General features: G+C 34.1%; 2 protein-coding genes and 1 long non-coding RNA gene across 3 annotated transcripts; 1 reads left to right on the top strand and 2 right to left on the bottom strand.

The window, feature by feature from the left end:
* Nucleotides 1–2,837: 2,837 nt before the first annotated feature.
* LOC113765426 lies at nucleotides 2,838–3,483 on the top strand. The gene is made up of 2 exons (XM_027309601.1): nucleotides 2,838–3,231; nucleotides 3,316–3,483. Exons 1-2 carry the CDS (start codon nucleotides 2,896–2,898, stop codon nucleotides 3,445–3,447), a joined length of 468 nt encoding a protein of 155 aa, XP_027165402.1. The 5' UTR covers nucleotides 2,838–2,895; the 3' UTR covers nucleotides 3,448–3,483.
* Nucleotides 3,484–3,527: 44 nt separating this feature from the next.
* LOC113765315 lies at nucleotides 3,528–4,880 on the bottom strand. Its single transcript, XR_003467711.1, has 3 exons — nucleotides 4,213–4,880; nucleotides 3,962–4,026; nucleotides 3,528–3,845 (listed from the first exon to the last, which is right to left on the bottom strand). It is a non-coding gene; the product is annotated as an uncharacterized LOC113765315 (long non-coding RNA).
* A 497-nt stretch (nucleotides 4,881–5,377) lies between these two features.
* On the bottom strand, nucleotides 5,378–8,083 carry LOC113766560 (putative disease resistance protein RGA3). Its single transcript, XM_027310738.1, has one exon. It carries the CDS (start codon nucleotides 8,081–8,083, stop codon nucleotides 5,378–5,380), a length of 2,706 nt encoding a protein of 901 aa, XP_027166539.1.
* Nucleotides 8,084–14,540: the final 6,457 nt, after the last annotated feature.

The following is a 14,540-nucleotide window of genomic DNA, read 5'->3' as shown; positions in this document are numbered from 1 at the left end:
TAACAAGAAAAGTCAACAAAAGCCACATTGGCTGCTGAAATCCCGTGAGGCCAACTACTACTAAGAAGCCCCAAAGAAAAGTCAAAGGAAACAATTCCTGATATATCCTGCCATGCGCAGGAGCTCCTTGGTCAAAGTCCAAAGGAAAAGCAAAATCTCATGCTAAGCTTCACAAGCTCCCCTCCTGCTGCCGCGCGGCCCTCCTCCGGAGAGTGAAGAAGAAGACGCCCCGACTGTAGCCCTTTGTGGCCTCTTTTTAATGCTTCTTGTCTTCGGCACAATTTACTAAAAACTGGGCACAAGTGCCTTTCGCCCAACAATGCCCCCCGGGATAAACTCTGTGCCTTAAACTCCTTTGTCTGTCAAATTGGCCATTGTTGATCATATTTTCGTTCTCACTCCCTCGAAATATATGCCAAATAACTAAAAAATGAGTAGAATCAGCAATTAAATTCACATTCGCGGTCAGGTCAATAGGGAAAATTAATAATAACAATAAATGATAAAAATGACAACCTATCAAAAGTAAGCTATGCAACGGATTTGCCAAAGGTCTTTTTTGTAGTGTGCGTATAGATAAAATCACTGATGTACCAGAATAATAACATGATGGTCAATACAAAAATAAACCAGTGGAAACATGTATGCTATAAATTGCGTACAACATAAGTATCAGTTTCGTACACATTAAAACAACGAAACATGTAAATCGCTATTTAATCAAGAGATCGCCCGTAATGGTATCAACGTAAAATACACCGTGTACCAGAATTAATAACACGATTCAAAATTAAAACAATAAGTGATAAAATAATTGTAAATTTGGTATGATTTAAAAAATGAATGCTGAGCAAATAAATCAAGTTTAATCTGTAAAAAAATTTTATCAAAAAGTGTAATCAGTGTTCCAAATGCAATAACGATATTTTAAAACAAAGTAACCAGTGGTACATGGTATGTATAAATGCGTACAACATATATATCAGTTTGTACACATAAAACAATAACATGTAAATGCTATTAAATTAAGAGACCACCGTAATGTGTACCAACTAAAAACACCGTGTACTAGAATAATAACACGATATTAAAACTAAACAATGGATGATAAATAATTGTAACTTGTACGATTAAAAAATGAATATGGGCAAATAAATCAATAATCTGTAAAAAATTTTATCCAAAAGTGTAATCGTGTGTTCAAATGCAATAATGATATTTCAAAACAAAGTAACCAGTGGTACATGGTATATATAAATGCGTACAACATATATATCGGTTTGTACACATAAAACAACAACATGTAAATGCTATTAAATTAAGAGATCGCCGTAATATGTACCAACTAAAATATATCGTGTACCAGAATACTAATACGATGTCAAAACTAAACAACGGGTGATAAATAATTGTAACTTGTACGATTTAAAAAACGAATGTGTGCAAATAAATCAATAATCTGTAAAAAAAAATTGTACAAAATGTATATTACTATGTCAAAAATAAATAACATGTGATGAACATCCTATCACTAATATGTATACCTTAATAACCAATGTGTATAAGTAAAACATTAATTTGTAACAACTAAATAACGAACAGTGAACTATAATGCACTAGTTCTTCAAAGTATCGTAGCATTGCACCGGTTTCACCATACTTTAATCTCCTCTCTCTTTTTGTTCGTAGATAGCGTTCTAAGTCATCACGAGTGTAGCCAATATTGCCTAATCCACCTGCCACTTTTCCCATGAGTTCATGGGATTGTTTCAAGGATATTCCTGCATCATTTGCAATTCAGCTTGGACTCCTTGAGAAATACTTACTTTTCTTTGCGAACTCATCATATGAACACATTCTGAAATGTGTAGTGTGTGATTATGCTCGATTACTAGATCTCGAACCTGATACTTCATTGTTTCTCTGTTCAAAATTATCCCAATTTTAGCTTCACATCCGATTTTTGTTTCAGCCCGAGTTCTCTTTGGTTTTACATCTCCTTTTTACCGTCGTTTGAAACCTTCTTTTCAACATGTGTACCTTCTCAATGTAACTACACCGTCTTTATCCTTGTTCAAGTAGTCTTTCCGAACACTAAATCCAACAACTAATCCGTACCTATTGTAGAAGTTGTATGCCTCATCTTCTGATTGAAACTCCATGCCGATCTTAGGATACAATGCTTCCTCCGTTGTGCTGTATTCGACAAAAGCATTTTTTGTTATTATTTTTCAGGACAAACTATTATATTTATTTTTTATTTCCTTATTCACATCATAAGCACTTAATTAATTGTATTCAAATATGTACATACTTTATAACAAGGTGTACATGCTTTACAACATTTTGTAAAATAATTTATATGGATATGTATCTTCTCTGTAATAGGTAATCACATAACTCTAATAATTTGCAAAGCATATTTCACACTATATAATATATACATTTCAAACAAATATTATAATCAATTTATGTATAATATCAGTATTTACATACTTTACAATCATATGTACACACTTTATAACAATGTGTACACCCTTTATATCAACTTGTAACATAACAAATTCATGTGTGTAAAATACACTTTTACATAGCGTAAGGTTTGACAGAATTCTCAAAATCTATACATTGTCATTTATAGCGTTTGTGTAGTTATTTAAGTTTGTCACATTGTTAAGTTATTTTTACGCTTATGTTATTTTATTTGTACACATGCTCATTTATATATCATGGAGAATTTAGCAATCAGCTTTCAAGCATTTACTCATATATCATCCAGAGCTTTGTTCCAAATCTTTAGGCTGTAGCACCTCTTTTGATAGCTGATGTGATGAGCACGCGTTGCTGTCAAATTAGCAGTCGCTGCTGTTAGTTCAATATTGGCATTACATTGGAATGAGCCACTTCTTCAAATGTAAATCACTTGCTTCTTCAAATGAGATATCTTTCTTTTCACTTACTTATTCTTCATTGTGCAGTCAATGTGTCAGGAGGCATTCAGATTGCTTATTCTTTGCTTTGTGTTCCTTTCTTCAGATCCACAAAACTCACACCTTTGCCAGAAACTCTTGTAGATGGGAAGCGCCAAATTTTTTATCAGGTCAGAATTTCTCATTTTACTTGTGTTTAACTGTTAAAATTATTTGTGCTTGCAATTATCAGATGGAGAAGAACAGAGGGTTAACTCGTGCTCGGAAGAAGCTAACCAAAAATCCAAGAAAGAAGCACAAGGTATCTGGCAATGACTGCTGATCTTTTTTCTTTAAACAAATTAAACTCCCAACTACATAGCTGATGTATCTCTCTTTCTCACAGTTGAAACACCAAAAAGCAGTGGTGCGTAGGAAGGGACAAGTGCGAGATATCAGGAAGCCAACTGCTACTTATGGTGGGGAAGCCTCGGGTATTAATGCAGCAATCAGCCGCAGCATTAGGTTTAAGAGCTAGTCATTGTGGTGCTGCATTTGCATTTTTGGAATATACATAACTGAAGATAGCATTATAGAATACACATTAACACACTCAGTGTAGACTTCAGTTGTCTTAGAATTTAAGCAGATTGTGACAACTTAGCATCCAATTAGAATATGATCAAAGTAGAAAATCTCATAGCTCTTGCATCACTCACTGTTGGGGCAGCTCCCCTTGTGACATCATCATCCCTATAAATCAAAAGATACGCATCCTATATCCACTCAAGCCTTCTGGTGGATTGGTGGAAGGATTACCACTCAAGCTTTTTGCATTTGCCAACTTAGAACCCTTCAACAGACGAAAGCTTCTCAATTCGACTAGGTTATGTTTCTTTAAAAGGGCTGACAAGCCTCATTTGCAGCAGTTGTCATCTAAATGGAAACAAATTTGGTATCTGTTAGGTTAAGTGCAATAGTAAATACACTCCAGAAAAGTGGAAATAATAGACCTAGGAAGTAGATGCATGATTATGGGAGCAAGAACATACCACAACTTAAAAATCCGACCAGTGGCTTTCCCATGTATTGCTCATCCATAGCTCTGTTATTTAACCTTGAAAACCATGGGTGGAAGATTCAAAATTTCAGACAAGTTTAAAATAAATGGCAATTTAAGAAGATCTTACTAATTCTATTGTTTATGAAAATTCACGAAGCCATAAAGAAATCAGCAGTATTGACAAAAGTCAAACAAATTTTCTAAAACCAGAGAATTTTCATCACAAAGGGAAGTGTGTACCTCATGCATGAGAATCCCCGCAGCTAGCCAGAATGATCTGTCGTTGTCAGCCTCATATATTCTTCCACAATTTATCAATCTGAGAGTAGACTCTCAAGCTAGACTCAAAACCGCCTACAACCACGGGAAGAAATGGCATCAGATCAGAAGCTATATAGTAAGCATACACCACTGTAGAAAGCATTACACTCATGCTGAATTGTAATTTAACGTTCTCTATATGGAATTAAAGTGCAAGAATCTTCCTCTTGGGAGAGAGCCCAGATAAATCCCTCCAACAAAGGAAGCTTTCTGCTTACTTTTTGTAGTGCAACTGTGAAGGAGGTTTTGAACTAGGCTAGTTAAGACCTCAATCTTGGGAGGTCTTGAACTAGGCCAGATATAGAAGAGGTTCCTCAATATGTGCAATGACTCTGCTGTTCACAGAGTGTTCTTTGAGCCAAAAAGTAGCTACCATCAGGCACCAACAAAGTTAGAAAAATTAGTAACATTCAATTCTTAGAAGATTACAACATAAATGAGCGCTTACTTTTTAAAGGAATGAAGTGTAGATTTAGATCTTGAGTAGTTAATACTAACATCAATATAAGAGGATAAGTAGCTGGCTAAATTATTCTAATTCATTAAACTTGACTTTTGTTCCTTGGAACCCAGCATCTCAATGTTTTTGGTTGCGCCAAATTTGGCACTACTACAATTTTTTCCAATAAAGTGAATAGGATCAAAAGCATGTTCACAATCATGCTAAGTTCAGAATCTCAGTGTAAACATGATGATTTAAGCTTACTTTATGAAGTGCATTGTTTGGCAGGGAAAAAAAATTCAGCATTTTGAGGAAAAAGCTCTTAGTTCCAACTAATATGTGGAATTCCTCAACTGAATGGAATACTTTGCCTCACTGATCAATGCTTGAAATATTATCACTTTGCTCATAGAACTACAAATCTTTTGCTAAAAAGACACGCTCAAGTATATATAATTGTATGACTGACCGAGCTACTCCAACGTCATTCTCATGTAAAACATTCTTAAAGCTTAAATATTATCACTGTGCTAGTTGGCTATTTTTGTTGTCAGTCATTACAATCTAACAAACACATTGCTCATGTCAAAATTTCAAACCACAAACTAGATATGGCATACTCTTGGCTGAATACAAAAATGCTCAAACAAATGAGAAACTCAAGGCAGTGAGGTACTTGTCTCCCTTGGGGATTGAAATCGACTTGAGTGAATTGCAAAATCGAACATGTAATTTCTCAAGGGACTCAAGACCAACCAAACGTTGAGTAGCACTATTGTCAATACAAGTGTGTGGTTGGCTCAACTCAAGCACTGTTTGGGAATTTGGACCTTCTAAAGTTTGAGGAACATCAGACGGAAAATCCAAGAAATGGGTCAAATCAAGATTGTTTAACCGGAGATATGCAAGATTTGGATTGTTTTGAAATAACACATTTGGTAGCTCGGTGAACCCAGTCACATACAAAAGGCTAAGAACAGTGAGAGTGCTAACTCCGCTGCTGCGAATATATTTCATTACTGCTGACCCATTCTTAGTCGACTGGATGTGCAATTTCTTGAGACTTGGAAAATGACTTGGAAAAGTTGCTAGTTTGGGGCAATCTTCAATCTCTATCGTCTCAAGGACAGGAAATACCATCAATTCTCTATCATCAACTTCTGCTTCCGTCCATTCAGTCAAATTGAGCGTGTCCCTTAGACTGAAATGTTCAAGTGCTGGAAACAAATTTAGGGGACTTTGACTGCCGCTTCCACTATGTATGGTTGATTCTCCATAAAAAGAAGGTCCTATGCTTGTTATGCCATCAAGACTTTCCAAGTGAAGAGATCTGAGGGAGGACATGTGCCCAAGAGTTGGTAACTCTTTGCAGTTTGTGCAATTTCGCACCTCAAAGTGCCTCAAATTCACCAAATTCGTGAAATTTTCTGGAAACTTTGTCAATGATTTGCAACCTTCAACTCTTAATGTCTGCAAATGATAAAGTCGACAAAGAGAGTCTGGCATTATTTTGATTGAAGGTCTGGATAAATCAAGGTACCGCAAATGAGTTAGCTTCCCAATTGATTTAGGAAGCTCCTCGACACTTGATGACCTTAAGCTCAAAACTCGCAACATAAAAAATGATATCTCTCTATCATTAAGTGATCTGTCTTCCAACAAAAATAATGTTGTAATACACTTGAACCTTTCAGAGGGAGGAAATGGCATTTCTTTTTCACTTCTCTCTAGTGCAAGATACTGGATGGGAAACGTCCCCTGGTCATCACTTCCAGACTCTGTCAACCTCAAAGTTTTAGAACTGGAAATGGATTGCACCATATCATGCACAAGATCATGGATTTTGCAATTCACAACATTCCCATGCTCATCCTCCTCTGCATCTTGAAACAAGTTACTATCCAACAAAATGGTAAAGTACATGTTGCCAACTTCCTCCATACACATATTATTGTTTCTTGGATTTGAATAAAGAAATCCTTCTGCCGCCCAAAGTTGGATCAGTTGATTCCTTTCCATTTCAAAATCCTTGGGAAAAATTGAACAATACGCAAGACATTTTTTAAGAGATGGATATGGCAGATGATCAAAGCTCAACTTCAAAATTTCATCAATGCCATTATTTTCACCTCTTTGAAGCCCACTCTCTAATTTCTGCCATTCACCTATTTCCTTGTTGCGCAGCATGCCCCCGAGAACGCTTGCAGCTAATGGTAAGCCTCGGCATTTTTCTGCAATCTTCAAACCTATATCTTCTTGCGGTCTAGTTGGCACTTTCCTAGCACCCAATGCATTTTCTTTGAGAATGAGCCAACAATGATCATCTGATAATTGTTCCAAGGAATAATCTTGAGGAGAAGAAATTCTCGTGATGGTTGCCACTTCTCGCTCACGAGTGGTCACAAGAATCCAGCTCCCCATGGCTGGGCTAGTACCCCTCAAAGACTCAAGAAAGTCATTCCATAGTACGGAATCCTTACTCCAAACATCGTCCAAGACCAGTAGATACCTTTTACCATCCAATGAGCCCTTAAGCCGCTTGACTTTGGCGTCCTTACCCTCAACTCCGGTCATTGGTGCTTCCAATGATTCTAGCATCAACCTAAAAAGCCTATTGGCATTGAAATCATCCGACACGCATACCCACATGCTCTTCTCAAAATGTTCTTTAATCTTTGGATCATTAAAAACATTTCGAGCCAATGTAGTCTTCCCGATCCCGCCCATCCCTACTATAGGGAGAACGGAGATAGTGTCATTATTATTTGGGGCAGTCAACATTTTTACTATTGCTGAGACATCATTTTCTCTTCCAACGAAACCCGTATCAACAGCAACAGAGTCACTCTCTCTGTTCTTTATAAATCCTCCTACATTGGGAGGAGGAAGAACACGAGGCGCATCTGTAGCTCCAGTCTGTGGCTGGAGGCCAAAGTTCCTTGCTTCTTCATTGATTCTTTTCAAATCCATATTGATTTTCTGAATCTTGCAGGCCATTTTGCAACGAAATGCAATGGGATTGGAGAGTGAGAAGAAGAAGCATACCTTCCTCTTCATTTGGTTTTGAATCTCAACTTTGCGCCGGATCATCTCATAGTTGATGTCATCCAACAGATTACCAGCATCGAAAGCCACACGTTCAAGCTTCTCCAGCCAAAGCTTCACGAATTGTTGAGTCACCTGTCTTTCCTCTGCATCATGAAGGAGAGCCTGGATCAGAGTCAACGTATCCCTCAGTTTCTCCAAGTCTTTCTTGAATGCAACAAACCGGCCAATTTGTTCAGAAGCCAAATGTATTGCCTTCTCCACTAGAACTTCTACAACGGGACCAAGTAGTGCATCCGCCATCAGGTCAGGTCGATATCTGGGAGAAAGAGAGCATTTGATAGTTTTGAGAGTGTGGAATGGAACCGGGCAATTTGCAAGTTTGAAGGTGACAACGAGTTGAATGTAGCAGTCGGTGAAACCAAAAGTCTACGAGTGGTTGGTGGTGGTTTTTAATCTTTTTTATTTATTCGTACTTTCAGCTTTTGAGTCTAGAGATTTACCTTTTTCGACTTTTTTAACATCTTGAAATCCTTGGCACCTCCAAAACAGTTAATTAAGAAAGAAATAAGCTAGTTCAGTAGTTGAAGAAATTCAGTGCCATTGCACAATTAAAGTATTGAATCGTTTTTGTGTGATTTTTGTCAATTGTGGTTGTAAATCTAGAGGAGGGCATCGGAAATTGGAGGGTTAATCCTGATTTGAAATCTAAATTGATTGGTTTTGTGGGGAGTTGTAATTGTTATTTTTATGATTATTATGCTTTGATATGGATGCCTTCAAAATTGTTTTGAAGGGATTATTTGGGCACGCCTAAGCTGTAATCATGAATAAAGCGGAAAGAAAGTACTCAACAAATTGCATGTTGACTCCAAAACTTTAGTTTCTTTTAATTTCACCATTTTTATAAACGAAAATTACTATTTAATTTGCTTGGATAGACATTATTTCCCAAATTTTATTTTCTTGCATCATTAACACATTTTTTAACCACCTTTTTGTCTCACATACATCACTACTGTATTTTTTTTCAAAAATATTATCCCAAATAATCTACTATCCAAACGCACTGATTGTTTCTTATCATACAACCATTTTTAGGTACCTACAACTGTGTTGGCATGTCTTCCATTCTATTGTCAAAACCAGATATCATAAAAATATACTCTTCTATAATTGTTTCTTAATTTTTCATAATTCTCATAAACATTTTGTATTTTATTACTTTTTAACTATTAAAAGTCAAAATTTCATAAAAGTTTAGCCCATGTTTCTGTAGAAATAAAACCTCTTTTACAACGTTTTAACTTTTCAAACCACTGTTTCAAATTATTCGAAGTTGAGTGAAGTGAAAGGAAATGATTGTCAAACTTGTTACTTCAACAAGTGTGCCCTTACATTAAAAAAAGTCTTTTAAAGAAGGTAATTGTAACAAAACTGACAGCTTTAGATTTAAACATCTTTAGTTTATCTGTTATCAATAGGTAACTAAAATAATAATGGACTCTTTTAGAAGGATATGAATCATAATCTCTCATCCTTCTTGTCTAGGATTGGGAGATATTATTATATTAAAGAAGAAGGGTAATTCTGAAAGATTATTAAAATCCTATAATGACTCAAATAATCAACAGACCAAGAATAATTTATTGGGCAATGCATTCTACACACTTATTCGATTGAGCATCAAATGATGAATTTTATCTAATCTTCTAAGTATACAAAAAACACAATCAAGTATCTAGTAAACAACTACTGATTTATGTGAAATTTTAGATTTCATTCATTAAGTAATTATGGAAATTCATAAGACAAAAAGGAATTCCATCATATACCCCACGTCAATGCACCCATAATATGAAGAAACTATGAATGAAAGGGAAGATTACCTGATCTTGAAGCAAGAAGATGGGAGATTTTCTTGCTAGCAACGTCGAACGATTGTTGTGAAGCGAAGGAAGAGAGATGAATTTTTTATTGAGTGGGGGTTTTGCAGGGAAGCTAGGCGCGATCGAAAATTGAAGTTTTTCTGAGGAATTAAGTGATTGAAATGGCAAGTCCACAAATTGGAGGTGGTTTCAACTTTTCTCTTGGTAATTAAATTGAAGTTGAAGCTTTTCAATATTCTTTTCCTCTGATAGAGCAAATGCTGCAAGAAGGGATAATAAAAGCAGGAAGAAAAGATTCCAAAGGCAATCATTAATTTCTGTGCTTTCCTTAGTGTTTGCTTTTAGCCTTTTCCTTACTTGTTAGAAATTGATTGGCATCTATTCTTGCAGTGGCTTGAGGTTTACCGCTTTTGTAGACGAAAGCAATAACACTGCAATAATCTATATTGATGGCATCCAAATTTACTTTATTCCAAAGGTTTAGTCTAAATTTTTCTATTTGCATGCTTCCTTGTGGCACGAAATGAGTTGAAGTTCTTGTTCCAATTTGAAGGGTCACCCTGTTATTCTGTACCAACAGCAATGCAATAAAAACATCTTTGGCTTAATTCAATAAAAATATCCTAATCCTTTAGGTGAAAGATATGCAAGAGTATCTGCAATTATGTACGGAAAATCATGTAACCACTTTAAGTTGGTGTAACGTACCATAATATTCTTGTATGTGAGGGAGATATCTTAGTTACAAATCAGCCCTTTTTGAACTCCATGAAACCAAAAAAGAAGGGAAAAAAAAAAGGATATTGCTACCATAACAGTGAGAAAACACCACATTGCATTTGAATCTATGTGTAATGACCCGAGATATTTTAAATACCTTTTAGCAGAAATGTATCTGCTGTGCTTTCCTTATCAGGAAGTTAGTTAACAATTCAGAAGTTAGTTACTCTGTTAGTCGTCAAAAAAAGTTTCTGTTAAGAGGTTGGTTAGAACACAGAAGGATCTAGAGGAAGAATCTTGTATCAATAAGCCTCAAGGGGACGGAAAGGGCACTTTGTTTCATGTGAACAATAAGTTGGTGATAGTAAACGTAGCATTTGTTCACGGAACACAAGAAAAAGTAAAAATGTGGTACGCCTCGCACATGAATAGTGCTTGTTATGGTCATTTATCAGTACAGTATCTAAGATTATTGTTTTAGTGTCTTGATTATCTCGTGCCATATGTACTCAATTGCTAAGTCCCTATTTTTCCACTTTGTATTTGCACTATGGAAGGGTGATTTTTAGATTTGACACTAAAAGTTAAAAAAAAAATGTTTTAGATATTTTGACTTTTCAAGTCATCAACTTTTTTAAAGGTGAATTTTTTTCTATTCAAGAGGAGAATTCAAACCTTATACGGGGGAGGGGGAGAGACAGGGTCTCTAGAATCGAATCAGGAATCTCATCGTTACTTGGCTAATGTTCTCAAGACCCGACTATCAACTTATCCTTTCATTGAAAATAAAATAGCTGATTAGATTATTCATTGCATAAGAAATAACTAGACATGGCACTTTTGGATATGATGACACAACATTAACATGACTTGAAAGAAACTTGATTGAAACACTCATAAAAAAATTAGTCTCCTCGTTGTGTAATAAAATGGGTATTTTTAGATCAACCCACAAGTTGATACGACTAACCAATTAGTAACTTGTTAAAAGATAAGAATTGACACGTTAATCCTAAACTGCCATGTCTTATAACCTAAATCATCAGCCATATATATTAGGGACTCCTTATTTTATGTTATATTATTATTGTTATAGTCATGATAGTGTACTACTATTATTTAACTATTTCATGTTTGTGATTAATCTCGGTGCATTAAAAATTCTTAGCGAAACAAGTTAGATACTAAAATTACTCTTTCCCATTTTCCCAGCTTTGAATTCACTCTTTTTGTTTGTTTATTTATTTATTATTTTAATGTCCTTTTGTCTCGTTCCTTGTGGTTCCTCAAAGTACTTGCAAGGCCACTGCTACATCTTTAGCTTTTGAAATGACCCAATATATACAGTTTAAAATAAATAACGAGCTAATATACTACAGTATTCTGATTGACCACAACAACTTTCAATCACAAAATTTCACCAAAAATTGGTTTCTCACTTAGTTTTTTTGCATAAAATCTATTTTATATTAGTTTTTTTATCTAAAGTAAACAAATATATATGGATAACACTAGCAGGTAGAATTTGATTTCGATATTAGTTTCGTGCTTTTTTTCTAAACTCATACAGCTAATAGAAAAAATCTAGTGCTTTTTGTTTCTCGATATTAGTTGTGGCAAATTCTACCGATCGACTAGTGTGTTTTTTTATGTTTTATCCAATTTTGTTCTTTTTAACCAATATCAAAATTAGATTCTACACGAACAATTATGTGGAAAGTTGAATTTTGGTGAAATTTGTGATTGAAAATGGTGGTGATCCACGATAACATCGCCAACATGGCGGTCGGAGGCAACTATGGTTAGTAAGTATCACATTTTTTGCTCAGAAAATAAGATGAAGAAGAAAGAAATGTGAGGGACGTTTTTTCCTTTTTCTTTGTGATTTTTTTTTATTTTGTCTCTAAAGTTTGTGGATATGAAATGCACATGATTTTTCCTTCAGTAAAAATATGAATGGAATGAGCCCAGGGACTCAAAATGTGTGTTTTTATTGTAAGGGGTAAAAAATCATCATTTTATATATGAGAAACATAAGAGGTACAAAGCTAATATGTGAGGGGCAAAAAATCATTATTTTATATGTAAAGGATGTAAAAGGTATAAAACCAATATGTGAGAGACTATTTTTTTAATTTTTCCGTAATCTATAGTAGTTTTTTTAAATTCTTTTTTGTTGTTGTTATTTTAAGTGTGTATTGTACATTGCTTGGTAAAAGTGTTTCTTGTAATTATTGGCTATCTTGCTTATGATGCTTTATGGACTACTGAACTTCTTTGTACAAAAAATTTTTTTCCATGCAAAATTTCAATGCAAATGTTTCTTTTTTTTTTTTTAAACTTATGTAAAAATTATAATGTACACTAATTTTATGACTATTTATACTAATGATTGCAATGGGACTAGACTCCTCTCTGTCAATGAAAGGTTGGAGGTACTTTTGTCTAACTATGTTTCTAAGTCTTAATTGTAGAATGTTAACTATGACATCATCGTATTAATGTTATCTACTAAGGAAAGTTCCAATTAGTTGCATTTATTAAGATTACAACTGATATATCTTTTCTTCATTTATAAAAAATCTTATTGCATCATAAACAAAAAAAATTTTGATTTATGATCAATTTTAGTGCTCGTTCTTTCTCTCTTTTTTTTTTTTTTTTTCAATCAACAAGCCAAGTAAACCTAGCTTTTATAACATGGAACCATACAAAAATGAAATTTTCATGTTGATTTTGATTATTTTTTTTTCAAAAATTCAAAATATAGATGTCATGATCCAATTTAGTACTTTGTCATTGCAACTATATATAAGGTTGTTAACTTTTTTTTTTTTAAAACGTTATTTTATTGCAATGCTAAAAGGCAGAGAACAAAGAGTTACAAGCTACATCTGTCTCCAAGAGGGCTACACCCTCCCGCCTTAGGGATGAACAGAAGAAGGGGTTCCCCTACTATCCAAAAGCATAGCAGCTCTAATCCTCCCTTAGTGCAAATTAATGTTTTTTTGCCTTTAAATTTTTGTCCTTCCTTGATCCCCAAATTTGACCTGAACATTTAATTTCTTTATCTCCTAGTTGCGATCATAATTGCTATTCAGCATTAGTTTTCACTTGGACTATAGTAACAAATAGAAAAGACATTCATCAAATCAAAAAAGGGTTCCAAAAAATGAAATTGATGAACTGCCAAAAATTAGCTGGTTTACGGATGCATAAGAATTTTCATAAGTAGCTATTTCTCTTATTTTTTCAATTCTCGCGGTTTTTTTTAAGTCAGGAAAAACTGCAAACTAGCTGAATTTTTCACTGTTTATTAAATTCATTTCATTTTTATTTGTTGGAACTTTGTAAAGTAGATAAATATGCTTTTTCAATTGTTGCTATACTTCCAATGAAAGCAAAAGGCTAGACAGCAGGTTGAATAAGATGCAAAATTGCAGCAATTAGAAGAAAATTTAAATGGTAAAACTATAATTTTTGGATTCAATAAAAATTGTCTAGATTCACAGTTAAAACATATGAAACTTTTATTTTTCAAAAAATATTTTGTAATAAAATCTAGGATTTTCTTCATTTATTAAAATTGAGTGAGAAAAAAAAAGAAAAGAAAAAGAATGAGCAATTCATATTAAATAACCAAATTTTTTTCTTTTTGTCATAAAATGCATAAGATTTTTCGTTAATACCTTTTTTTTTTCTTATTTTCAATTCTATTACTTTTTTCCAAAGTCAAGAAAAATTCAATTAATCTTTAAAAAAAAAAGGCCTTGACAAATGCAATCAATTTTTTGAATCGGAAAGTTATGAACTTTCTTCATTATGCAATCAGATTATGAGTAGAAAAGTTGAATACTATTCTTAATAGATAACTCGAATAGGATAGATGTCAAATATAATGTTTGATAATTAATTATAGTGTAGAAATATGATTAGCTAGAGGTAATTCCAACCGTTTATATATACGTAATACATGTTTCACTAATTTAAGAGTGCATTGAGAGAAATTGGAGGGAAGAGGGTAATGCAGAGGAGCCCATTATCGGATTGTATGTGGTTTTTTTCCTTAAATAAATAAATCACATACAACCTTTGGTATATGAAAGATTCTTAATTTTCCAACTTGAGATCCATTTCTCCCAATCTACATT

The sequence above is a fragment of the Coffea eugenioides genome, chromosome 3 (genome assembly GCF_003713205.1).
Source record: "Coffea eugenioides isolate CCC68of chromosome 3, Ceug_1.0, whole genome shotgun sequence".
Taxonomy (NCBI): Eukaryota; Viridiplantae; Streptophyta; class Magnoliopsida; order Gentianales; family Rubiaceae; genus Coffea; species Coffea eugenioides.
This window is presented reverse-complemented; position numbering and strand designations above follow the sequence as displayed.

Bases quoted from the DNA above. Each gene is read 5' to 3' on its own strand.
- LOC113766560 (XM_027310738.1), bottom strand. From the start codon at position 8,083: ATGGCGGATGCACTACTTGGTCCCGTTGTAGAAGTTCTAGTGGAGAAG.
- LOC113765426 (XM_027309601.1), top strand. From the start codon at position 2,896: ATGAGCCACTTCTTCAAATGTAAATCACTTGCTTCTTCAAATGAGATA. The intron at 3,232-3,315 runs GTATCTGGCAAT...TCTTTCTCACAG, and splicing joins ATCCAAGAAAGAAGCACAAG to TTGAAACACCAAAAAGCAGT.